This window comes from Prionailurus bengalensis, chromosome B3 (genome assembly GCF_016509475.1).
Source record: "Prionailurus bengalensis isolate Pbe53 chromosome B3, Fcat_Pben_1.1_paternal_pri, whole genome shotgun sequence".
NCBI classification, from domain to species: Eukaryota; Metazoa; Chordata; class Mammalia; order Carnivora; family Felidae; genus Prionailurus; species Prionailurus bengalensis.
In genome coordinates, this window is record NC_057355.1 from 106,105,102 (window position 1) to 106,132,191 (window position 27,090).

The window sequence follows — 27,090 nt, forward strand, 5'->3', positions numbered from 1 at the left end:
TCTGCCTCACTTACTAGACTATTAATTACTCAGGATTACCGATGTTTCTCCTTTAGTGCCTAGCCTCTGACTGACACCTAATAAGACTTTAGGTATTCACTAAATGGATAAACAAGCCTCTTTCTTTATGGAACCCATATCATTCTCTTCTTCGTATTCTCCTTCCTCTTCCTTTTCTTCTGTCTTCTTCCCTTCCTTCTTCTTCCTTTTCCTCCTCCCCCTCTTCCCCTGATCTTCTGCCTCGTTTTCTATCAGCTTTTTTGAGGTATAGTTTACTTGCCATAAAATTCACCAATTCTGAGTGTACAGTTTGATGAGTTTTGATAAAAGAACACTACTGTACATTAGCCACATAATCATGATGTAGAAAAACACATCATTCCAAAAAGTTCCCTCATTGCCACTTTATAGTCCATTCCTAACTCCTTTCCATGCCTCCTGGGCCCTAACAACCACTGATCTGCCTTCTGTATTTTTGCCTTTTCTAGATTTTTATATGTATGTTAACATACAGTAGGTTGTCTTTTGTGTCTGCCCTTATTTAGCATCATGCTTGACAATCACATTTTATGTATGTAGTAATACTACATTATATGGCTGTAACATAATTTGTTAATCAGTTTACCAGTTGATGGAAATTTGTAGTCTTTTAGTTTGGGGCTATTATAAATAAAGCTCTGATGTGGATATTTCCAAGCATATTTTTTAGATACATCTTTTAATTTCCCTTGGTCATATGGCAAATAGATGTTTAACTTTGTAAGAAACTACTAAATGTCTTTAGAGAGGGTGTTTTAGTTTGCATTCCCAACCAGCAGTGTTTCAGCGCTCCACTCACTCCACATCCTCACCACCACTGGGTCTCGTTAGTGTTTTTAATTATGGACATTCTGTAAGTATGTAGAGATAGCTCATTGTGATTTTTATGCGCATTTCCCTAATGACTGATGATGTACATTGTTTCATGTGCTTATTTGCCATGTCTATACTCACTTGGGTGAAATGTCTTTTTAAATCTTTTGCCCATTTTTAAATTGAGTTTTGTGTTCTTCCTGTTAGTGAGTTGTAGAAGTTCTTTATTTGTTCTCGATACAAGTCCTTTGTTGGATATATTTTGCAAATACGTTCTCCTAGTTTATCTTGCCTTTTTGTTTTCTCAACATTATCTTTTGAAAACCAAAAGGTTAATTTTGATGAATTTTAATTTATCAACTTTCCTTTTATAGTTTGTGGTTTTTTTGGTGTATTACTTATGAATCTTTCTCAAGATCAGTAAGCTTTTCTCTCCTATCTTTTCTTTCAGAAGATGTATGGCTTCAGACTATACATTTAGTTCTATGGTACATTTTGAGTTAATTTTGATCCCTACTTTATACCATATACAAAGATTTTTTTTTTCAGCATATGGAAGTCTAATGTTACTAGCATTATTTGTTGAAAAGATTATCCTTTCCCTGATGAATTGCCTTGACACTTTTGCTGAAAATCTGTTGGCTAAATATGTATGAATCTGTTTCTAGGCTTTCTATTCTGTCCCTTGATATGCAAGTCTATTTTTATGTCAATAACACACATTATTGTAATTTATTATTTTTTATTAATATGAAATTTCTTGTCAAATTTGTTTCCATACAACACCCGGTGCTCATCCCAACAGTGCCCATTGTAATTTAAAAACAAGTCTTGAAATTGGATTGTGTAAATTCTCCAACTTTGTTGTTCTTCTTTTTTAAACATTCCTATGTATTATTACCTCTTTTTTTCCCTCTTCTCTCCCATCCAGAATTACCTACTTTTCTTCCTCCATAGACTAGACTATCTTTTAACTGCCTAAACCCTAGACTTGAGTCCATATTTACAGCTTTTACTTTCTCACTGCCACTTTGTCTTTAGTCCTTACAGAGCTTTCTGCCCTTCCCCTAATGAAACTCCTCTCTCACAGAATTTGATTGTTAAGAATAACCTTTTTTCCAAATTCTTATCTTCCTACGTGGCTCTAGCATGAGCACTCTCGACCGCCTCTAATTCTTAAAATGTCCTCCTCGTTTTGGTTTCTTAGAATCTATTCTGTTCTTGTTCCTCCCACCTTTTTAATTTCTCTAGGACTTTATTCCTCATCTTTTTCTTCCTGTTACTTGAATAAAAATTTTCCCTAAGTTTCTGTGCTGTGTCTTCTTTCTTTTCTGTTTTTTTTTTTTTTTTTCAGTCTCTTTTTGCCATTTGTTACCCTTGGTCAGTTGATGACTCCTAAGGCACACATCTAGGCTGTGAGCTTGCAGTTTGGTTTGTTGATGAATATTCTACTTGATGCTCCACTGGCATCTCAAACTTGACGTATCCCAAATGTATCTCATTTTTCTAACCCGACCCGCTCTTTGTTTCTGTTTACATTAATACAGAATTTTCTAACTTCACTCCACACAACTGATTGTTGCATTTGGCTAATTATTCCTGTTTAGTATAATTTGAATGCTTCCTCCACTGCTACCACCCCAGGTTTTCTTTCATCACTTGTTGGAAGGAAGAAAGAAATGACCAACAAAGTTATCCAGGAAATTTGTTTTCCTGGATGAAAATCTTAAAATTTCCAAACTGGATTTTTAGATCCTACTGTCTTCTATTTAAAAGCATGTGTGTTTGTTTTTGTTTTGCCTTCGTCTGGGTAGGGCTTTTGGCTTTTATAACAGAGATGTTCTGATTTCTGGTCATGCTAAAACAATAAATTATGAGAACTGAAAAGATATATCTACATATACTGTCAAATATAAATTTGAAATTTGATAATCTTTAATATGGTAACTATAGAGTAAATTGCTGTTACTTATCCCTCAACAAATGATCCTAAAACACCTGTACTCACTTTTTAGGGAATTCTGGATATTGCTGCCTTAGTTGTACTAATTAAGAAGTTCTCTTTGGAGAGATGACATCTCCATCAAATTGTATAGATCATTGTTTACATGTTCTCTACACAGAGCTTTAGAAATATACCCACTTTAAATCTAGTAAAGTCTGTTAAGGAAGTTTTTTACTGCATTTTATGAACATTTTTACAAATGAAAAGTATTACCTATTTGGAATATTAATATACCTACCTATATAGCTTCTGATATCAAGCATGTAAACCACTATACAAGTTTGAGTAGGTTTAGTCTGTAGTGCTGGTAACTGATGTATCTGAAACTATAAAGAAGGAAGGTTTGTTTTCATATTTATAAAGCAGCTACTGTTTCTCTAAAATCCCCCAAAGTCATTGTGTCTTTGTATTTTGGCCAAGATCTGTCATAGGGTTTCCTGTTACCCTACTCTTGGAAATAAATGTGAGTTGTTTTCAGATGAGAACATTTAAGTGACTGCAAATCCTTTCCATCACTAAATTCTGAAGTGGTAGGGAAGAGGCCATGTGAGTAAAGTTTTCACCTGGGTGTTTTCCTCACTCTTTTGATTTGTTTAGAAAGGATGTTCATTATGTAAGTTGTCATCTTATTCTCTTTTGTAATAAATAATTTTGTATTTTCATTTTTATTCTTCCTCCTACCCCCTTAAACACAGATGTTTGTATCTCTAAATTTTTTTTAATTTAAATTTTAGTTAACATACAGTATAATATTGGTTTCAGAAGTAGAATTCATCACTTATATATAACACCCAGTGTGCATCTCTAAAATTTTAAGAATTAAGATTTGGATTGCAGGTATGTTTCTTACATGCTTATTTTGAAATTCTTTTTCTTTTTTTTTTTTTTTTTAGTGGAAGGAACAAGCAATGGTGTCCTCCAGCTTTTTGTTGATGCTGGGGTTCCTGTGAATTCAGACATGATTAGCCATTTTGTGAACGAAGCTCTTGCTGAGACCATTGCTGTCATGCTGGGTGATAGAGAAGCAAAAAAGCAAGGGCCTGCTGCCCCAAGTGTTTCTGGAGATGTTTCAACAAGCAACACATACTTGCCGGTAGGAGTGACTTTCCTTTCATGACTTGGAGTCCTGGGGAATTTTTGATACATCTCTTAAAAACCAGTAAGATGGGAGTGCCTGTGTGGCTCAGTCGGTTGAGGATCTTGACTCTTGATTTCAGCTCAGGTTGTGATCTCATGGTTCGTGACTTCGAGCCCTGTGTTGGGCTCTGCACTGACAGCACAAAGCCTGCTTGGGATTCTCTGTCTCCCTCTTTCTCTCCCCCTCCCCTGCTTGCTCGCTCACGCTCTCTCTCTCAAAAATAAGTAAGTAAATAAACATTAAAAAAAATACTGTGGACAAATTGTAAATTAGGTGTTGTAATAAGATTATAGTTTGTGGTGGAGATTGATTTTTTGTTGTTGCTATGGTATTATAGTAATATTTTCCCCAGCATTTTATTTTAAAAACTTTTAAATCTATAGAAAAGTTGAAAGTATGATACAATGAAAATCTGTATACTTTCTACCTAGTAGTTACCAGTTGATAACTTTTTTTTATTTTGAGAGAAAGAGAGCAAGCCGAGGAGGGGCAGAGAAAGAGAATCCCAAGCAGGCTCTGTACTGACAGCACAGATGTGGGGCTCAAACGCACAAACCATGAGATCATGACCTGAGCTGAAATCAAGTGTTGGACGCTTAACCGACTGAGCCACCCAAGAGCTCCCGATTGATAACTTTTTCACATGTTTTATCTATCTTCATATGTTACATACTCTTTAAAAATCATTTGAAAGTTGCAGGTATCATGACACTTTACTTCTGATCATCAGCAATATCTCAAAAAGAAGATACTTTATTACATAATCAAAATGCCATCATCATACTCCTGAAGAAATTTAACATTGAATGTTAATACTATGTAATTTAGAGTCCATATTCAAATCTCCCTATTGTTCCAAAATAACCTTTATAGGATTTTTTTTTTAATTTTTTTTTTCAACATTTATTTATTTTTGGGACAGAGAGAGACAGAGCATGAATGGGGGAGGGGCAGAGAGAGAGGGAGACACAGAATCGGAAACAGGCTCCAGGCTCTGAGCCATCAGCCCAGAGCCTGACGCGGGGCTTGAACTCACGGACCGCGAGATCGTGACCTGGCTGAAGTCAGACGCTTAACCGACTGCCCCACCCAGGCGCCCCAGGATTTTTTTTTTTTTTTGATTCAAGATATAGCCAATGGTCACATGTTGCTTTTGGTTATTATATAAACTGATATTTTTAATCTTTAAAATAAAATATAGTTTATGTTCTTTTGTTGTTGTTTGTTTCATCAGCCATACTGTGTTAGTTTCTAATCTATTATAGCAACATGGAATTATACATGTTATATATATATGGACTCTATACTACTATCAGCTGTTTAAAACTTTGTAGTCACTTCTGATTTCATAGATCATGAGGGCATCATTTTATATAGGTGAAACATTTAAACTAAGTCATTTGAGGTATAAACATGAAGTTACAGGGGCGCCTGGGTGGCTCAGTCAATTAAGTGTCTGACTCTTGATTTCGGCTCAGGTCACGATCTGTGGTTTGGGAGTTCAAGCCTTGAGTCGGGCTCTGTACTGACAGTGCAAAGCCTGCTTGAGATTCTCTTTCTTTCCTTCTTTCTCTGCCTCTCCCCTGCATACACACATGCACATGCTCTCTCTCTCTTAAAATAAACTTGAAAAAAACAGCATAAAGTTACATATTTGAATTTTATGGAGATGGTATAATGTAATTGATGTGATGTGATTATGCACGAGATTAGGTACATACTTTGGGTTTGCGCTTTCTTAGTTCATTGGTAATGCAAGCAGTGCAGATGTTGTTGGGGTTATGGTTTTCTCTGTACTAATTACACTGGTTTGCTTTCTGCCCGTATGCTGCATATACTCTCATGAGGGTGATTGAATGAGAAAATGTAGAAAAATCAGTATAAATAGGCAGTATATACAGTTGTTAAGAGCATGGACTTTGGCACTGGGAAGATCTGAATTTGAACCCTCAGCTCTGTTACTTTAGTCTCAAGTATAATAAAGAAAATGCATAGAGTTCAAATGACCAAGACTTTATCAGAAATCTTTTTACTATCTAGGAGGGCAGGCTCCCTTCCACCACTGCCATATTGTTCATTATCTTCAGAATTGTCATGGCTTTTCTTGGCCTTTTGATCTTCCAAATATACATTAAAATTTAGCTTTTAAAAGATTTTGTTGGTATTTTTATGGGAATTGATCCAGTTTTGATTGGTTTTATTTGGAGAGACTTGTATCTTTATCATACTATTATCTTTTTAGCCAAGATTTTGTGGAAGATATAGTGAGATGATGAATGAAAATAGCTTAATCTTGTGTCTAGAATTTGGTACTCAATAACTGTTTATCATCATTATCCATTACTAATACTAGTAGAATACCTTCAGATCCTCTCATGATGATGGTCAAGTGGCATTATATATGAAAACAGTGCATTTGTTGCTGTAGTTTTATGCAGCCAAGAAGAAAAAAAAAAACAGTGTATTTCTTTCATTTAAAAATAAGAGTTGAGAATATGCTAATTATTAAGCAGTGCTGTAGAATTTTTTTTTTAATTTTTTTTTTTTTTTCAACGTTTTATTTTTGGGACAGAGAGAGACAGAGCATGAACGGGGGAGGGGCAGAGAGAGAGGGAGACACAGAATCGGAAACAGGCTCCAGGCTCTGAGCCATCAGCCCAGAGCCCGACGCGGGGCTCGAACTCACGGACGGTGAGATGGTGACCTGGCTGAAGTCGGACGCTTAACCGACCACGCCACCCAGGCGCCCCAGCAGTGCTGTAGAATTTTTAATACACTTCATGGTTTCTAAATTGTATATCAATTTTCAACTCAGAGTACAGAATAAAGGCTAATTACCCTCCTATATAAGGATGTTTTAGAACGAGGAGAAAAAGACAGTGTATTAAAAAATAGGTAAAAGACATGTCTAGATAGTTCACACACAGAAAAGAAATACAAATGGCCCATATACATATAAAAAGGTGGTCAATATCATTGGTAATAAGAAAAAAATCACTGAAACCTCATTTTTACTGATTAGATTGGTAAAACTCTAAAAGTTTGATAATGCCATTGTGTAGAAAACTTTGAGGAAATGGGAATTCTCATATCTTCTTGTGATTAGTGTACAATAACATAACCCTGTAGAGGGAAATTTGGCAATATGTATTCAAATAAAAAATGCAGTTAACCCTTTAAACAGCAGTCCCACTTTTAGGAAATTGTTCTGTCGATAATCTGTAGACATGATTTAAGTCAAGATTATGTTGGATGACTCAGGGGAAGGGAACTAGGTGGACGGGACATGGCTAGGAAAGGAGATTTAATACTCATTATCTTTCTTGTGTACCTTTTTGAATTCTGACCCATTTGAATGATTACACATTTAACAAATCAATTTTAAAGTGTTTACTTTTTTCTTCCCCAGTATTTCTATCTCCATATTGTCTTCATTTCAACCCCCCTACTTTTTTTTTATCCTTCCATTGCTTTTTACAGGCTGTGATCTTTTGTGCTAAAAAGCTTCTCTTGATATCTTGTCAGTTAAAATGCTTCCTTTCTGTTACATGGCCTACCCAGCTTGTGTTTGCATTTGATCTTCAGCTGTATATTCAGCTGTGTCTTCCTATCAATATTAGAAGAGCGAGCTTCTGATTTCTTTGAGGCCTACTTCAGAGTCAGAGCTATTTTAATGGCCTGAGGCTTTCTGCAGGCTAGTCTTGAAACTTAGCAGCTAGAGGAAGTTCAAGAGCCAGGGAAGTTAGGGCTCCATTTCTTCCCCTCCATTTAAATTCTGTTAAATCTCTAAATGAGCTTATTTCATTGTTTTACATTACCTTTATATGGGTGATTATAAGCACCATTTGTCTTGTTTTATTTTAGGCAAGAATGTGTACCCCAGTGCCTACCCCACAACCAACTCCTCCTCGTTCACCTTCATCACCTCCTAAGGAGAGTGTGTTGGTAAAAACTCCAGATTCTTCTCCCTATGATTCAGATCATGATTTAGCTATTCCTGTGAAAGAAATATTTGCTGAAAAAGGTAGAAACCTTATTTCTATAACTTAGTTTTAATCTAATAACTACTAAATAAGATTTCATGGTTTATTTTATGTTTTGTGGATTAATATGTACATACCTACTGTTTACTAGGTTTTAGTAAATCATTTTTTCTTGTAAAGAGACAAGGAAATTGGTTTCTTAATTTCCTAGTGGTACCTGGCTGGCTCAGTCAGTAGAGCATGCAACTCTTGATCTCAAGGTCGTGAGTTTGAGCCCCATGTTGGGCAAAGAAATTACTTAAAAAAAAAAAACAAACCAAAAAAACTATTAAAAAAGAGTATGTGATCTAATGCACACTTATACTGCTTTTAAGTTCATGGTAGTATTAAAAGTGATATCTTTTCAAGATTGTTTTCTTATCCTTTACTAAATAAACCTGGGAATTTCCCCATTATTAGCCATTATTATTATTATTATTAATTATTATCACCATTATTTGTATGCCAAAATATTAAGAGATTCCTGAAACAACGTATCTTGCCTTCCTATGGAGTGTTTATTGACTTTTATCTTTTCCTTTCTCTTTAAACAAAATATCTTTAGGAAATGATATGTCTGCCATGACACTTGTTAATACTCCAGCAGTTACTCCTGCTACTACACCTCCTCCTGCAGCAGCTCTTACCCCAACTTTGTCAGAGATTTCCATTGAGAAATTGAAGATCTCAGGCCCAGGGCGTCCTAAGCCATGGAGTGATGGAGACCTGCCCCTGGAAGAAGAGAATCCTAACTCTCTTCAAGAAGAACTTCACCCAAAAGCTATGTAAATGATAACATATTTACTTTCAGTAACTGCATTTCATCTTAAGTTGACATATGTGACCCATTAAAAACATCAGAAATGATAAATGAAGTTTTGTAAACCATAAGCTACTTTATACTTTAGTAGAAAGAAGTTTCATAAACTTCAAGTTTTTAAAAAATTCACCAAATTTATTTATACCTTCAATTATCATTTCAAAAGATCTTTTTATGAAACAGATTAAAGGTATATATTGTTATAATATTGTTAGTAAAATAGAAAATGATTTCTCCCCAGAGTGAATGAATCTTCATTTACAATGACCAGTTAACTTTTATATCACCTTGTAAATTTGTTGTAGAGATGGTACAACTTTCAAGATGGCCTATGATTAAAGCATGAAAACAATTTTGGAAAAATAAATCTTGGTAATTACAGTAGTGCAGATTATAGAAATACTTTGCTAACGGAGCTCTTTGAATCTGTTTTTTATATAAAAATTAATATAGGCTTTCAGTGACCTAATAAGTTCACAATATGTCTTTTTCTTCTTAGTGTAATGTCTGTGGCCAAGGATGAAGAACCTGAGAGTGTGGATTTCCCTGCTCAGCCTGCACCTCCAGAACCTCCAGTTCCTTTTATGCCACTTTCTGCTGCCACCAATGTCCCTTCCCTCATACAGATGCCAGCTTCTGATTCATCAACAACTGAGAGCAGCTTGAGTATTACTGTCACTGAAACTGAGACTTTAGATAGACCCCTCTCTGAAGGAGAGATTTTACTTAACTGTGGTCAAAAAATGGCTCCCAAGAGTAAGTTAACTTGTATTAATTGATTTCACTGGTTAGATTATGATAATTCCCAAGTAATAGTTTTCTGTGTCAAGTCTTTTTTCTTAATTTTCAAGGTTAAACATGGTATAATAGAAAGAATATAGACTCTGCAAGTTAACTCTTCTGTGCCTTAACTTCAGAAAGTAAAATCTTGGTCATAAATCTCACCTTCCAGAAATAATACCACTCTTAATAGTTTGAAATATACCCCTCCAGTCTTTTTCTTTTCTATTGCATATGTAGATACCTAAATACATGTGTATGTGTATTTTTAGCTTTAAAAATAGAATCATACTATATAAATTGTTTTTAAACTGCATTTTTTTTAACATAATATATCGTGGACATCTTTCTATATCAACACATGTAGCTGTACCTCAGTTTTTTAGTTGTGTGTAGTCTGTTAAAACAATGCCATGGTGGTCGGCATGTAGATTGTTTTCAATGTTTCCATATTATACAGAACTCTCTGATGACCCTTCTTACACACATACACATATGTGTGTACACTTAGTACACTTTGTACACCTATTTGATAATTTCCATAGAATACATGCCTAGAGGGACACGTTAGGTGGCTCAGTTGGTTAAGTGATGGACCAGCTCAGGTCATGATCTCATGGTTCCTGAGTTCAAGCCCCGTGTTGGGCTCTGTGCTGACAGCTCAGAGCCTGGAGCCTGCTTTGGATTCTGTGCCTCCCAATCTCTCTTCACCTCCCCCGCTTGTGTGCTGTCTCCCTTTCTCTCTCAGAAATAAATAAACATTTAAAAAAAATTTTTTTTAGGGGCACCTGGGTGGCTCAGTTGGTTGAACGACTGACTTTGGCTCAGGTCATGATCTCGCAGTTTGTGAGTTGGAGCCCCATGTCGGGTTCTGTGCTGACAGCTCAGAGCCTGGAGCCTACTTCAGATTCTGTGTCTCCCCCTCTCTCTACCCCTCCCCTGCTCACTCTCTGTGTCTCTCTGTTTTTCAATAATAAATAAATGTTAAAAAATAAATAAGTAAATAAATTTTTTTAAAAAGAATACATGCCTAGAGGTGCCTGGCTGCCTCAGTTGGTTAAGCATCCAACTCTTTTTTTTTTTTTTTTAAGTTTATTTTGAGAGAGAGAAACAGAGAGCATGAGCAGGGGAGGAGCAGGGAGAGAGAGAGAGAGAGAGAGAGAGAGAGAGAGAGAGAATCCCAAGCAGGCTCCACACTGTCAACATGGAGCCTGATGTGGGCCTCGAACTCACAAACCAGAAGCTCATGACCTGAGCTGAAACCAAGAGTCAGATGCTTAACTGACTTAGCCATCCAGGTGCCCCAAGCATCTGACTCTTGATTTCAGCTCGGGTCATGATTTCACGGTTCATGGGATTGAGCCCTGCATCAATCAAATATTAAAATAAAAACTTTTAAATAAATAATAATAAAAAAGAATACAAACCTAGAAGTGGAATTGCTAAAGCAGAGTATGCACCTTTAAAATACTGATACATTAAAAAAAAAAATACTGATACATTGCCAACTTGCTCTTTAGAAAGGTTACTCAGTTTTTTGTTTGTTTTTAATGTTTATTTATTTTGAGATGGTGATAGAGTGAGCAGTGAAGGGACAGAGAGAGAGAGAGAGAGAGAGAGACGAAGAGAGAAAAAATACCAAGCAGGCTCTATGCTGCCAGCACAGAGCCTGATGCGAGGCTTGAACCCACGAACTATGAGATCATGAACTGAGCCAAAATTAAGAGTTGTGCACTTAACCGACTGAGCCACCCAGGGGCCCTGAAAGGTTAATCAGTTTTTAATTTTAATCCATTTTAATTACATCAGTAGTATTTAGGAGTGCCTCTCAATTTCAAGTGTCTCAAGTTATGACCAGTTGGTAGGTAAAACAAAACTCTCATCTTTGTTATAAAATATACTTAAAAAAAAAACTGGTGAGATTGAGTAGCTTGTGAATTATTATTTAAGAGCAGTATTTTTATTGTATAAGTTTAAATGTAATGGCTTTATGGTCAGATTATTTACTGAATTTATGTTTCTTCTGTTTTCTGAATTTTTATGTTGTAATTCCTAGTTTTAGGAGATGGACGACTGTGTCTGACAAACCTAAACGATAGCTTATCCAGTACTCTGCATGATGCCCTTGAAATGGTAAGAAATTATCGCCGCCCCCCCCCCCCCATTGAATTCTGACACAAAGAGTATTTTGATACACTTGTTGCCATTGATTAGGGTTTTTCTCAAATATTTGAGTTATAAGTATAAAATTTAACAGAATATCCATGAAGGAATTTAAGATTTCTTGCACATTTCATTATCATATTTGCACATTTAATTATCATAATTGTGAGAATGAAAAGAAAACTATTAATCTCCGTGGCTCCAGTAGTTCAAAAATACACAAGTAATGTAATTATATGATGAAAATCTAGCTCAGTACAAATTGTCATATGGATATATTGCCTTTACAATATTTCAAACAGGATATTATCTGTTTAAACCAGCTTTCTTATAATATATTTGTTATTTTCCCCTAACCAGGATTATAATTCTTTGCGCTAAAAATAATTCAATTCATTGGCATAAGAAAAAGAAACTGAAATAGGACACAGTGGGTGGTACCATCACTTCCTAGTTATTACATAGCACTATGGAATAAAAAATAGGCATTGAAAAATATATTATAATTATTATAATATGTGTAATATCAATTCATATTATATGTAATATCAATTATCACATACATAAATATCATACAGAAATGATAATAGGAACTTTCTTTTGAAATACTATGATGGAATAGAAATCTTTCCTTTTTATATATATTTTCAGCAATCTAAGCAAGGACAGGTAGTTGTACTCAGCTCTCATCTATGTTTATCTATAACCTTTGCTAAGCATTGCTGATATTGTTGCTCTTTTTTTTTAAAAAAGTTTGATGATTTTGGGGGCACCTGGGTGGCGCAGTCGGTTAAACGTCCGACTTCAGCCAGGTCACGATCTCGCGGTCTGTGAGTTTGAGCCCTGCGTGGGGCTCTGGGCTGATGGCTCAGAGCCTGGAGCCTGTTTCCGATTCTGTGTCTCCTTCTCTCTCTGCCCCTCCCCCGTTCATGCTCTGTCTCTCTCTGTCCCAAAAATAAATAAACGTTGAAAAAATAAATAAATAAAAATAAAAAAAGTTTGATGATTTTGGACATACGTATACATCTGTAAAGCCATTACTGCAACCAAGATAATGACTATATCCTCATCCATCATTCCCCAAAGTGGCCTCATGCCCTTTTGTAATCCCTCCTCCTCATCTCCTATGAGTCCTCTCATCCACCACGTCTACCACAACTGTTGGTCTGCTTTCTGTAACTGTAGATTAGTTTGCATTTTCCAAAACAACAGAAATGGATATCTTTTTTCCTGGTTGCTTTAACTCAGTATCATTATTTTGAGATTCATCTGTATTATAGTGTGTATCATAGTTCATTCCCTTTTTTTTCTCTTTTTTCTTTTCTTTTTTGAGAAAGAGTGTGAGGTGAGAGAGGGAAGAGGGAGAGGGAATCTTAAGCAGGATCCATGCTCAGCACAGAACCCGGCACAGGGCTCAGTCTCACCACTGTGAGATCGTGACCTGAGCCAAAATCATGAGTCGGATGCTTAGCTGATTGAACCACCCAGTCACCCCTATTGGGGTGAACTATTGTTCATTCCTTTTTATTGCTGAGTAGTAATATGTTGGATGGTTGTACCACAACTTTTCCATTTACCTGTCACTGGACATTTGGATTTATTCCAGTTTTGACTATCACAAATAAAGCAACTATAAACATCTGTGTATAAGTTTTGTATGGACATATGCTTTCATTTCTCTTGGGCAAATACCTAGGAGTGGAATGGATGGATAATGTGGTAGGTGTATGGTAAACTTTTTAAGAAAAGCTGTTTAATTTGATCTGCTAATTTTTTTTTTTAACATTTATTTATTTTCAAAAGACAGAGAGACAGAGTGTGAGTGGGGGAGGGGCAGAGAGCGAGAGGGAGATAAAGAACAGGAAGCAGCCTCCAGGCTCTCAGCTGTCAGCACAGAGCCCAACTCGGGGCTCAAACCCACCAACAGTGAGATCATGACCTGAGCTGAAGTCAGACGGTTAACCAACTGAGCCACCCAGGTGCCCCTGACCTGCTAAAATTTTGTGTTGACTTTTTCGCATCCATGTTTTATAGGAATTACATTTTACAGGAATTTGCAAAGAGCTTTGGACTTTGCTCAAACATATAGTTAAGTTACCTAAAGACAGTTTTTACCCCTTTGAGTCTTGTTTTGAAGATTCATTGGGCAAGACCAGAGCAGTACTCACTCCCCACTTTGGAGGCAAGACCCTTCTATGCACTGCAACCAGTGCCTTAAATGTAGTTTCCCAGCCTGCCTGGTGGGAACGGCTGTTATTCCAGCCTGTGTACACGCCCTGGGCACTATTAGAGCCAATCGTTTCTCATGTGTTTGTTCATCCAGCCTCATGTGGTTACCCTGCATGCATGTGCTGATCAGTATTTAGTGCTCCAAGGGCACCCTCTGCAGATCTCCAGAGTTCTCTCCCTGTGCAGCTTTCACTTTTCTGGTAGCCTGTCTTATGAACCCCCTGCTGTCTTGGCTTCCTTGGAGTTTCAGTCCTGTCTTCTCAGCTCAGGAGCCACTGAGCTCTGCCAGGGTTCTCCCGCTTGTGCTGCAGGCTGGAAACTTTCACAGACAGTAATCTGGAGCAGCCGCACGTTTCTCCTGATTTGTTTTCCATCTCTCAGGAATCACTGTCTTTTGCCACCTGATGTCCCATGTCTTGAAATGCAATTTTTCATATACTTCATCTACTTTTTAGTAGTTTCAAGGGGTTGGGTAAATCTGGAAGTAAAGTCTGGTGGCATTGTTGTCTTTCCATTTGTGTCATTATACATGACCATAATGAAAACAAAGAGATTGGTATATTTTTTGAAAAGTCCTTCTATCCCTTTATAATCATAATGCTAGAAGTTCCTTTAAAGCAACCACTTGAAGTGATGTAAGGTAGAATGTGTATTAAATCACCAGGGGAACTTTTTAAAAAGTATGCCTGCTGGTACCATCCTCTGATATGTGGATTTGGTAGGTCATGTGGGTTGTACGGTGTGCATGTTTGTGGGCATATATATTTTGAAAAAGTTCCCAGTGTTCTCATGTGCATCCTTTGTTATATGCGACTACTCACTTCACAGATGAAGTTGAGGTTAAATGACTTGTCCATGTCACATAGCTATTTAGTGACAGATCCACAGCTCTCTGTTATTTATATAATAAATAAATATAAACAAATAAATATTTAATATTTATTCTTGTATTGTAAACATTATATATATTATTATATATAATACTATAAAATACTATATATAATTATATATATGTGCAATTATATATTTATAAATATATAATACATATAATATATAACATAAGTATATAAACAAATATATCAAATAAATATTAAATATTTATAATTATTATTTAAAATATTTAAAATATTAAATAAATAAAATATATTTATTATACAATTTATTGTTTATATTTATAATATAAATTATTTATTATATAAATTATATTTAATGTTTATTATGTATTTATAATTATATATTTATTATTATATATTATATAAATAATATAATGAGACCTTTTCATTTTAAGATGATAATTGTAAATTTTAAGTTCTAATAAGAGGCTTTCTAAATCCTAAAGCTGAAGTTACAAGGGGCTAGGTGTGTGTGGTGGGGCATTGCTCAAGTCCAACAGACAGCTTTGTGGGCTTGGTAGCATCTTCCTACTATTAAAGATACTTAATACTTAATATCTCTACAATATAAAGATGCTTAATCTGGAAATTAATGTACCCAAGTGATAAAATTTGTTAAAAACAATTTACCCTGTACAGGGGGTAAAATAACACATTAAGGAGAGTTTTTGTAAGATTTTAATGGAACAGTTACTTCTCTAACAGTAATTATTTATTGTAAGTAATTAAGTCCATTATGAAGAGAGTGGAAATCACTTTTATGAAATAATATGTGGGGAAGGCATAAATGAGATGTCTTTATTTTCAGAGAAGCATTAAACTGATATTTGGCTTACTTACTATGTCATTATGGCATTTTTATCCATTCTTAGAACTTTATCATGGTGCCAGAGCATGTTTAAGTTTGTTTAAAGTAAATGGTTAAACCAAACCAGGGCTAAATGAAAACACCTTTTCTTTTTCTACATTTGAAACTGAACTCTAATTTGATATTTTTGCTAAGCCTAAAATAAATGTCTACAAATTCATAATGAAGTCAAATGCAGAAGTACCATCTTGAAAAACCAAGAATAACTTGAAGTCATGTCACCAAGAGACATTTATTTATATACAGCTGGGGGATAAAGACTTATGGCAATCTAGAGTTAATAAACTTTGTTTCATTAATAGTAAAATAAGTAAAAAATACTATTGATGGAAGTAAAACTCTTGTTAATAGTTGTATTTACAGAGGAATCCAGTTTCTCTGACTCTGAGGCCCACACTGCCCTTCATCTTTGGGATGGGTCATATTTGAAGCACCAGGAAGCCTAGTCTGGGTACTCCAGGGAGGGCTTCAGTACCTGCTCCCTAGCCAAGTACCAGAGATCAGCCCTTTTGGAAGGGACACTCGAAGGTCTATAGGCGCCTTAGCATATTTCTGCAGGTTTTTATTTTCGCCTGCGGTCCAGGTTGTAGTGTTAAGATGGTGCTTCGCCCCCATTACCACACTGTGGTGTTGCTTCAGGTGCTGCATAAATAGGAAGCAGGAAACTGTGAGCCAGAAACTTGATGGTCCTATATAAAACATCTGTGAATCATTTAAACTCAATCCCTTGGGACAGGGGGTCCAATTTTCATGCTTATTATAATAAATCTCCAGTTTAATTGTAATCAAATGACTTTATGGTGGTGTTTCTGTTTGAGGCAAACTAGAGGGTTGTTAGTATAGTCAAATGGAAATGAGAACTAAATGAAAATAGAGTCTGCCTTCTTTCCATAATGTGCTAATAGGCCATTTTCATGATAACTACTGCTACGTTTTATTAATCATAAATCAAGAAAAATACAATTGCTTGATAGAGTTTCTTTGCCTTATTCATTGTCTTTATATTTCATTCAGGAAGATGATCCTCCCAGCGAAGGACAAGTGATTAGGATGCCCCATAAAAAGACTCCTACAGATGGAATTCTTTCTCTTCTTGCCAAAATGACCCAGGAGTCATTAGTTTCGCAGCAAGCAGTCTACCCTTCAGAGGTACTTATTAACCTTAGTGATTTTTTTTTTCCTCTTGGTTTGATCCTAATACAGAAAAAAAAAAGCTTTTGTAACTTTGACCTGAAGTCAGAGCGCTACAATTTTACAGTTGAAAGGAATTCAGACTATCCGTTCTAACCCTCTTGTTCTCTAGTTGAAAAAAGCTGAAGCCCTTTTAAATGATTTGTGAGGATCATTCATTCTTTCTCTCTTTCTTCACCCATTTACGGAATATTTACTAGATGCCAGACACATACAGTAAATATGTGAAGGAGATAGGACCCCTACCTTTAGTAAGTTTATAGTCATGTGGGGAGAAGAGGGATTAATGATTAATCAAAGTTGGTAACTAATGAAAATATTTAGAAAGTGTTGAATATCTCAGTGTGATAGCACTTTAGATAAAGAGATAAGTCTGGAGAACGTGGTTGAACCAGACGATCATGAAGAACCTTTTAGGCTGTGGAAAGGCTTGGGCACTACTGTAGAGGCTATTAAGAGATTTTGGGCAAGGAGGTCATAAGCTAAGGAATATGGAGGTTTTATAATCCAGTCCTGGTGTTTGGAGGGGAAGAGGGTGAAGGAATGAATCCTGGCCAGATTTTGCCTGCAACCTTTCACCCTAGCTGGGCCTTTGTGCTCCCTGATGTTACTCTGGGTACAAGTATCTGCAGCCTGGGTTGTTGCCAAGATCAATGGTACTTAGGAGTATGAGAGCACTTTGTGAGTGGGCAAACTAAGGCTTCAGTCGGGTCATAGACTATAAGGTGTTAAATAGCTCAGCAATTACAAGCACCCTAGAAAATTGATTCACAATAGAAAAGGTACTGTTTATTGCACAATATTTTATATGGTAGTGGCAGAGTAAAATAGGCACTGTGAAATATTTCTAATTAATTTCTAGGGGAAGTATATCTTCCATCATTCTATACTTTGCCCAAGAGTCTCTAAATGTTTTATATTGCAGAATACTCCTTTTCTATTTAAAGGTTGTTGAGGTAATTGATGTTGCTCAAGAAGAGTCAGATTAGGGACCTAGAGGAGGTAGAGGTATACCAGAATTGGGGAAAATTGTAGAAAATCTTGAATGTTGAGCTAAGAAGTTAGATTTTGTTTTTACAGTCAATAGAGCCATCAAAGATGTTTCGGCAGTGATTTCTTAATATATTCTAGTAAAAACACTTGGTTGAAATTAAATCCCATTTAAATGACAAACATGAGAGCTTTCAGACTTTGGAATTTTTATTCAGTTCTTGATGAGCAAACTCATAGTTAGAATATTTCTGAGTTACAAAATGTGGTAGTGATTAGATACATCATTTTTAATCCAGAAAGAAAATAGAAGTCTTATTAATTCTTTCTAGTTTTTTTAAATGTTTATTTATATTTGAGAGAGAGAGAGAGAGAGAGAGACAGAGCACAAGTGGGGGAGGGGCAGAGAGGGAGGGAGAGAGAAAAAGAGAGAGAGAGAGGGAGACACAGACACAGAATCTGAAGCAGGCTCCAGGCTCTGAGCTGTCAGCACAACGCCTGACGCAGGTCTTGAACCCACAAACCACGAGATCAAGACTTGAGCCAAAGTCATACACTTAAACAACTGAGACACTCAGCCGCCCCAGTTCTTTTAAGTATTTAAATTTACTTCATATATTTGATAAAGAGATGTGTTTGTACTTGTATACTTTCCCAGGGAAAAAAACTTTATTACATATGGTTAAAGTAGTCTTCTTCAACTTGTGTACTTATAAAAAATATAATTGTTTGGATAGGGGTAATGTTTCTATCATTTAAGGTATATTCTCATCATCATACTTGTTTAACTATAGATTTTACCCTGACAAGTTCAGACAATTTTCATTCATAAAGAATGAGAGGTAAATTTTCTATCATTTTTAATTTTAAGCTCTATGAACAATGTGTAATGTGTGCCAATACTTAGTATAAATAATAATTTTTTTCTTATGTGTTTTGCTACCTAATTTGGAGTTTGAAAAGCAGGTAATGGTTATTTAACTTCAAAAAAACAAGATTTTGGCAACAAAGCCTATTGCTAAATGCCTGAATAAAGGAATTTTTACACCTGTTTTTCCATAGTGTATATGTGGCATAATAAACACTTTCTAAAATACCTTGCAAGCAGTCAAGTGGCGTGGATCATTGTACTTGACAAAGATTTGTTGTTTTGACTTGATTTTATTAATTTTTTTAAGTTTTTTGTTTTTGTTTTTGTTTTTGTTTTTTTTGAGAGAGAGAGAGCTTGCATGCACACACGCAAACAGGGGAGGGGCAGAGAGAGGTAGAATCCCAAGGGGGCTCTGCACTATCAGTGCAGAGACCAATGGAGAGCTCGATCCCACAAACCATGAGATTGTGACCTGAGCCGAAATCAAGAGTGGGACCCTCAGCTGATTGAGCCACCCAGGTGCCCCTTGACTTGATTTTAACACAGGGTTTGAAACCATTGTTTCTACCTTTTACAGGACTTGGAATACAGTGCAGGTGAACTTAGTGAAGGACAAAGGCCCAGGCTGACAGCAGCAGCAGAGAACATCCTACTGGGACATTCCGTCCCTGTGCAGCCACCTGCCACTAATGCAGAGTCATTGGATCAAAAATGTGCTCCTAACCCATTATCTCAGCAGTTTGACACAGTTACAGGTATACATCAAAATACTGCTTCTTGATGTATCATTTATTAGAATATTCACTTGAATCCCATCACACTTTTTTTGTATTGTTCTCATACTGAATGTTATGTTGTTTTGTATTATAATTACAGTAGCGATCTTAATCTGAATTAAGAAAATAATTATTTTAAGTGCGGGCAAATTTTTTTTATTAAAAATTATGAAAAGTGCCATTATTAAAAAATTTAGTAATGACTTTTTGTGGAATATATACCAATATTTTCCCAAATGTGATTCAGGTGTCAGTGTTAGTATTTGAGGGTGGTACATGAGGTAATTTTGGTAGTATGCATTCACTTAAAAAATTTTAATAGTCATATTTATTATACTACATATTAGACAAATATAATTAGAACATCAAAACTGATGACAGAACATGCCTTGTTTAGGACAGGTTAAATTAGATGATACTGTAGAAATTCACTCTTTACGTTGCATGAATTTCTGACACATTGCTCAGTGCACTCATGACTATTTTAGAACCTCATTAGCTAAACTTTCTGCTATAATATTTTGGAAATAAAAATAGAACAGAGCATACCGAACACTAGCATATTCAGTGATTAGTTATGTGTTCACCAGCAACACTGAATTAGTAAATACTGACCCATTGCTCCTAGGGGAGAATACAGGGCTAGGTTCCTGCAAGCCTCTGATCATAACATCTTTGTCAAATGACCACATCTGTGTTTTTGTGTTTCTGTTTAAATGAACTTATTATAATATATATTGTTGATGCATTAACATTGAGCTCAGGGTCCACAACACTGTAGCTCATGCCTGAACAAAGCTTATCCAATCCATGCATTTTCTAATGCCCATCACAGCTTTTGTGCACTTAGGGTATCCGATAGCTCTTTAGCAGTATGACTGGGGGCCACTTAAAACCACAAATCACCAACAAAAAAAATGCACAAAAATCTGAACAGAGCATACACAGACAGCAAAAATAAAAAACCAAAAAAAAAAAACCAAACAAAAAAACCAACTTGTTTACAGTATAAGAGCTGAAATAAAGCAGAGCATCACCTTGTTCAACCTTAGCAGGTGAAGTGTATATTGGGTGATGCAAAAGTTTTTTACTGGTCTACACATATCTGTGAGTGACCACATAAGCACTGTGACTATTGATTTTGGGGTTCCAAATAAATTTTATTGGGTAGATGGATTTGCAAATATGCAATCATCAGATTAATGAAGATCAAATATATTCTCATTTACTGGTTCTTCCATGCCCACTGCTGCATTCTCTTAAATGAAAAGGACTTCTAGAGGTATGCATATTTCTCTGTAAATCAGAAAAGGAAATGCATGAAGTCAGAAAAACATTGTTGTAGGGTATTTAAAACCTCCATTTTATATTGAGTGAACACTTTTGTCATTCAGAATTGAGAGATATTCAAGACTTAAGTTTTCCAGGAGAATAAATGTGAAGTAAGATTGGAGTTATTTCTCATTTTGTGCACATAGTGAGAGCATTAAATGTTTTACATTCTCTTAAATTAGTAGGATCTAAAGTGGCATAGGAGCATCTGGGTGACTTACTTGGTTAAGCATCTGACTTTGTCTCAGGTCATGATCTCATGGTTCATGAGTTCAAGCTCCACGTCAGGCTCTGTGCTGACAGCTCAGAGCCTGTAGCCTGCTTCAGATTCTGTGTCTCCCTTTCTCTCAGCCCCTCTCCTACTCATGCTGTCTGTCTCTCTCTCTCGAAAATAAACAGTAAAAATTTTTTTAATGGCATAAAATGTGACTTTTTAAAGTTTTAATTTAAATTCCAGTTACTTAACATACAATGTAATATTAGTTTCAGGTGTACAATATAGAGATTCAGCACTTCCATACAACACCTAGTGCTCATCACAAGTACACTCCTTAATCACCATCACCTGTTTCACCTATTACCCACCCACCTCCCCTCTGGTAACCATCACTTTGTTCTCTATAAGTAGGAGTCTGTTTCTTTTTCTGAAAAAGAGTTTGCCTCTATTTTTCTTTCCCCCTTTGCTTGCTATATTTGTATCCAGCTAACTGTGCAGATTGCAGTTAAACAGAATTGACACTAGGTGGCTCTCACAGATCTCTTGAGAGCTGTTAGGTACTTGAGAACAACTAGGTACTTGTTAAATTATTATAGAATAAAATACATGAGGATATATCCTATTGGATATGTCCCTCCTAATACATCTGGTAGCACCTAGCATATTATGTACAGTAAAGTATATTTATAATAGTAGGTACACTGTAGATATTTGCTTAATAGGAAAAAATAGTAAGTAATGTGGCTTAACATTAAGATTGAGCATATAAATGAAGCAATATGGCAGAGTGTGGCTAGGAATTTGGGCTTTTGGAGTTTCAGATATCAGTTTGAATTCCAACTTTGTGTATTTTGGGACAAGTAACTTAATATCTCCAAGCCCGAGTTTCTTCATCTATCAAGTGAGGATAATATTGGTATATTAGTTATCTATTGCTATATAACAAATCGCCCCCAAACTTAGCAGCAGAAGACAGCAAGCATTTATTATCTCACGTATTTCTGAAAGTCATGAATCTGGGAGTGTCTTAGCTGGGTAATTCTCAGGATCTCCTGTGAGGTTGCAGTCAAGCTGTTTTCTGGGGCTGAGGCTTCCACAAGGGTTGGAGTATCTTTTTTTCAGGCTCATTCACATGGCTGCTGGCAAGAGGCCTCATTTCCTCACTACATGAACCTTTGTGTAGAGCTGCCTATGACATTGCAGCTGGCTTCTCCCAAAGCAGATGATCTGAGAGAAAGTAAGCAATCAAAATGTAACCCACAATGTCTTTTATAACCTAATCTCAGAAGTGACATGCCATCGTTTCTACCACATCCTATCAATAACACAGACCAATCCTGGAATAATATAGTAGGGGAGGACAGAAACTTATGAATACCAGGAGACAGGATTCAGGGGGCCATCTTGGAGGCTGGTTACCACAAATAGTATCCACCCCTTAAGGTTATTAGGGGTAGTAAATGATAACACATATAAAGTAGTCACCACAGTGACTAATTCGTAAGTGTTGTTTTCTTTAATAATTCTTGGAGTATGTAAATATACCTTCTTACATGTACTTCATAGAAACAAACTATCCACAGTTGCCTAAAAGGACTATGCCCCATTGAGAACTCACTTGTTCCTCTTGTTTCAAGTATTTTGCTACATAATGGTTACTAGAGAAGAATGAATACCATGTGTCATTATTTCTGTTGGCGGCTAATCTCATGCCTTTTATATATATATATATATATATATATATATATATACACACACATTTTAGTGTTTAATTATTTTTGAAGGAGAGAGAGAGACAGAATGTGAGTGGGGAAGGGGCAGAAAGAGAGGGAGACACAGAATCCAAAGCAGGCTCCAGGCTCTGAGCTGTCAGCACAGAGCCTGATGTGAGGCTCAAACCCATGAGCCATGAGATCATGACCAGAGCCGAAGTTGAATGCTTAACCTAATGAGCCACCCAGGTGCCCTATACTGATTTTTTAAATAACTTTACCTACAGAGGCTCATCTATTCTTACTTTGCTCTCCCTACCTCTGCACCTTTTTCAGAAATTGTCCTATTTGCAACCTCTATCCCCCTACCACTCTTCCTAATCCTGAGGTTCTCAGTTTGGGTTGAGTAACAAAAGATGCAAAATTAGCTTTGACGAAGTGTCTTAAAGCGCCTAGGGGCACCTGGGTGGCTCAGTCAGTTAAGCATCCAACTTCAGCTTGGGTCATGATCTCACAGTTTGTGGGTTCGATTCCCACGAAGGGCTCTGTGCTGACAGCTCAGGGCCTGGAGCCTGCTTTGGATTCTGTGTCTCCCGTTCTCTCTGCCCTTACCCTGTTCATGCTGTGTCTCTCTCTGTCTCTCAGAAATAAACGTTAAAAAAATTAAAAAAAAACAACCCCTAAAATGTAAACTGATATTTTTAAACAACTTGTGAGGACTCTGAGATACACTACTAATCGTAGCTCTCATTTACTCAGAAAGCTTGTATTGAATACCTACTATGTATCTGGTACTATATTATGTACAATGGTAGACACTTGGTACAGTGTTAGACACTTGAGATACAGAAATGATGGATATCTGCTCTCAAGGAAGTTTACAAACTAGTGTAAGAGAAATACAAGAAATAGTGTACAAGAAATACAAGAAAGGTTATACAGTAATGCTGTGTGGTTAGTACAACAACACAAACAGCTGTGGCGTGCAGGGGAGGACTCTACCCACAGGAGAGGCCTCAGAGACAGTTTCCCACAAGACCTGATGTGAAATCAAATCTTAATGGTGGAGTATAATAAGCATATTCCAGTTTGTTCATTTACTTATTCATTCAGAAAATAGTTTTTGAGTGCTTGCTATGCTCTATGCACATTCTAGAAGCTAGGAATATAAAACCTAGTAAGGCCCTGTCGATAATGATTTTTTTTCCTCTGGTAGAAGTAATAGATGAGAGGGCACAAACATGCAATAAATTATCATAGTTACCTTGAAGAAGTTCATGTAGGATGGGATATAGGTCACTTGTACCTGGAGAGGGCAATCACAAGAAGACTTCAAACATCAGAGGAGGCTTACTTGAAATGGATTCTCGTGGCGCCTGGGTGGCGCAGTCGGTTGAGCGTCCGACTTCAGCCAGGTCACGATCTCGCGGTCCGTGAGTTCGAGCCCCGCGTTGCGCTCTGGGCTGATGGCTCAGAGCCTGGAGCCTGTTTCCGATTCTGTGTCTCCCTCTCTCTCTGCCCCTCCCCCGTTCATGCTCTGTCTCTCTCTGTCCCAAAAATAAATAAAAAAAGTTGAAAAAAAAGAAATGGATTCTCAAAGATGAATAGATGTTTGCCATGTAGTAAATGAGGAGGGAACTTCCAGGCAGAATATGCAATGAGACAAGAGGAAAAAATAAAAATAAAAATAAAAAATAAAAAAATAGCAAGACTTAAGGAAATATAAGTACTTTATTAATGAGCTAGAGTTTAGGAAGCAGTGAGATTGGAGTAGTGAGCAGAAAGTAGATCCTAAAAAATCTTAGATAATACATGAAGTAGTTTTTGGATTCACTCTAAAATGATATGGATCCATTTGTGCACAAAATGCCAATCTTACTTTATATTTATTCCCATGGAAAATTTAGTTTTGAATTTCTATCACTTCTGAATGTTTTTTGATATTCACAGATCCATAAGGATTATAAGTAAATGACTGATATGATCATCTTTGCCTTTTATTTAGCAAGATCATCTCAGGTGCAGTGTGATGAATAGAGGAGAGTATTAAGACTGGAGGCAAGGAGGCTGACTGGACAGCTGTTGCAGTAAAGCTGGTGAAACACTACTTAACAGTGAGGAAATGTAAAAAGGGAGATTTGAGAGACAGTTAAGGAGGGGAATGGACAAGATTTAGTTTGAATATGAGAAGTGCAAAAGAAAGGATCTAAGACATTTCCAGGTTTCTGGCTAGAATGGTTGGGTAGCTGGGAATTTCCATTCACTAAGAGAAAGGAATATGGAGAAAGGATAGAATTATGAGGACATAAGGATGAGTGGGGTTTTAAGCATTAGAATTAATGCTAAAGGCATCCATTCCCTACAAATGGAAAAACCTATTAGACATGACAAACCCAAAGCTGCTGCTGGGCACTGGCAATTTTGGGTTGACTTAGTCTTCTCTGAAAGTTGAAGTTTCTAAGTCTGAGGTTGCCTTTGCTTAGCAGTAAGATTCTAGTAGAGTAAAATTAGGGATTTCAAGTTATGATAAATTTTTTTAATGTTTATTTTTGACAGAGAGAGAGAGAGAGAGAGAGAGAGAGAGAGAGAGAGAGAGAGACAGGGCATGAGCGGGGGAGGGGCAGAGAGAGAGGGAGACACAGATTCCAAAGCAGGCTCCAGGCTCTTAGCTGTCAGCACAGAGCCCGACACGGCGCTCGAACTCACAGACTGCGCCATCATGACCTGAGCCGAAGTCGGATGCTCAGCCGACTGAGCCACCCAGGTGCCCCAACTTATGATAAATTTGATGTGAGTGACATGATAGTTACAAGGGGTTAAGTTACTTTATACAGACGAAACACTCATACTCCATGAGCATACTTTGTAGAAGTGACACCATCGTGTTTTTGAGCAAATTCAGCATTGTTATGATGGCTGTCATGGTGACCCTTTATCACTGGGTTAGATACCTGTCGTATGTGCTCTCTGTAGCCTGCCTAAAGTTGCTTTTGTCACACTGATCTGTAATCTCACTTGAGGGTTCACTGTCCCATTCCTGTTGTCTAGCAGAGTGTGTAACACCTAGGACATAGCCAGTGAATATATGTTAAATGATAGGGTGTTACAGGAGTTGAAAGCTATTATGCACTTTGAATGCTTTGGAAGAGATGTTTGATTATATACCTTCTGAGTTTTTACATTTAGGTCTTTTATCAAAGTTTACCTTGTGTCTTTTTAATTACTTTTTCTTTATACCCATACATTAACCATGTATAATTTTACATAAAACAAAATGTGATTATGTCATACATTAGTTTCCATCCACCTCTCATCCTCATGTTTTCTCCTGTCCCATATGCCTTACCCCAGCTAACTCTTGTTAAGATTCTCATATGTAATCTTCCTCTTTTTATCCATAGACACACTCACATGTTTAACATTCATGATGGATACATACTATGTATGTGTACACTGTTATTTTACAAGTTAAGATAGAATGCCCACTTGCCTGCATTTGTTTTTACACAGTAAGTCCTGTGGAAATTACAAGTCTCTGGCTGCCTGTGGGCATCTTTTCATGTTTGTTGGCCATTTGGATTTGTTCTCTGTGAATTGCCTACTTAAATTCTTTCCCCATCTATTAGGTTCTAAATTTTTCTTATAACTTTGTAAGAGCTATTTCTATATTTTTGATGTTTTTTAACATCTGTATTGCAAATATCTTTTTCTAAATTTGTACTGACATTATTTATGGTCTTTCTTTGCCATATAGCTAAAAAAATTTTTATGTAGTTATTTCTATATGTATATGTTAAGATGTTTATTTATTTTGAGAGAGAGAGAAACCATGAGCAGGGAAGGGGCATAGAGAGAGGCAGAGAGAGAATCCCAAGCAGGCTTCACGCTCAGTGCAGACCCTGATTGTGGGGCTCGATTCCACAGCCATGAGGCCTTGACCTGAGCTGAAATCAGGAGTCGGACACTCAACTGATTGAGCCACCCAGGTGTCCCTAGTTATTTTTATCTTTTATACTTTCTGTGTTTTTATGGTCTCTTCTAACACAAGTTTATACCTATAGTCCCCTAGATTTTCTTGCGAGATTTTCATTATTTAGTACATATTTATATTTATTTTTTGTTTACTTATTTATTTTTGAGAGAGACAGAGTATGTGCATGCACGTGTGATGGGGGGAGGGGCAGAGAGAGAGGGAGACAGAGAGTCCCAGGTAGGCTCTACACTGTCAGTA

The 27,090-nt window shown here is 36.6% G+C and overlaps 1 protein-coding gene across 5 annotated transcripts in view; it reads left to right on the forward strand.

Moving 5' to 3' along the window:
- The window catches only part of KIAA0586 (KIAA0586 ortholog), a 112,874-nt gene that overhangs the window by 46,941 nt on the left and 38,843 nt on the right, over window positions 1–27,090 (forward strand). For all 5 annotated transcript variants that reach the window (XM_043556262.1, XM_043556258.1, XM_043556260.1 and 2 more), the window contains exons 21-27: window positions 3,751–3,950; window positions 7,860–8,019; window positions 8,583–8,802; window positions 9,337–9,593; window positions 11,674–11,750; window positions 16,785–16,919; window positions 19,400–19,577. In XM_043556262.1, coding sequence (XP_043412197.1) covers window positions 3,751–3,950; window positions 7,860–8,019; window positions 8,583–8,802; window positions 9,337–9,593; window positions 11,674–11,750; window positions 16,785–16,919; window positions 19,400–19,577 — 1,227 coding nt within the window. The remainder of the gene's footprint in view (window positions 1–3,750; window positions 3,951–7,859; window positions 8,020–8,582; window positions 8,803–9,336; window positions 9,594–11,673; window positions 11,751–16,784; window positions 16,920–19,399; window positions 19,578–27,090) is intronic.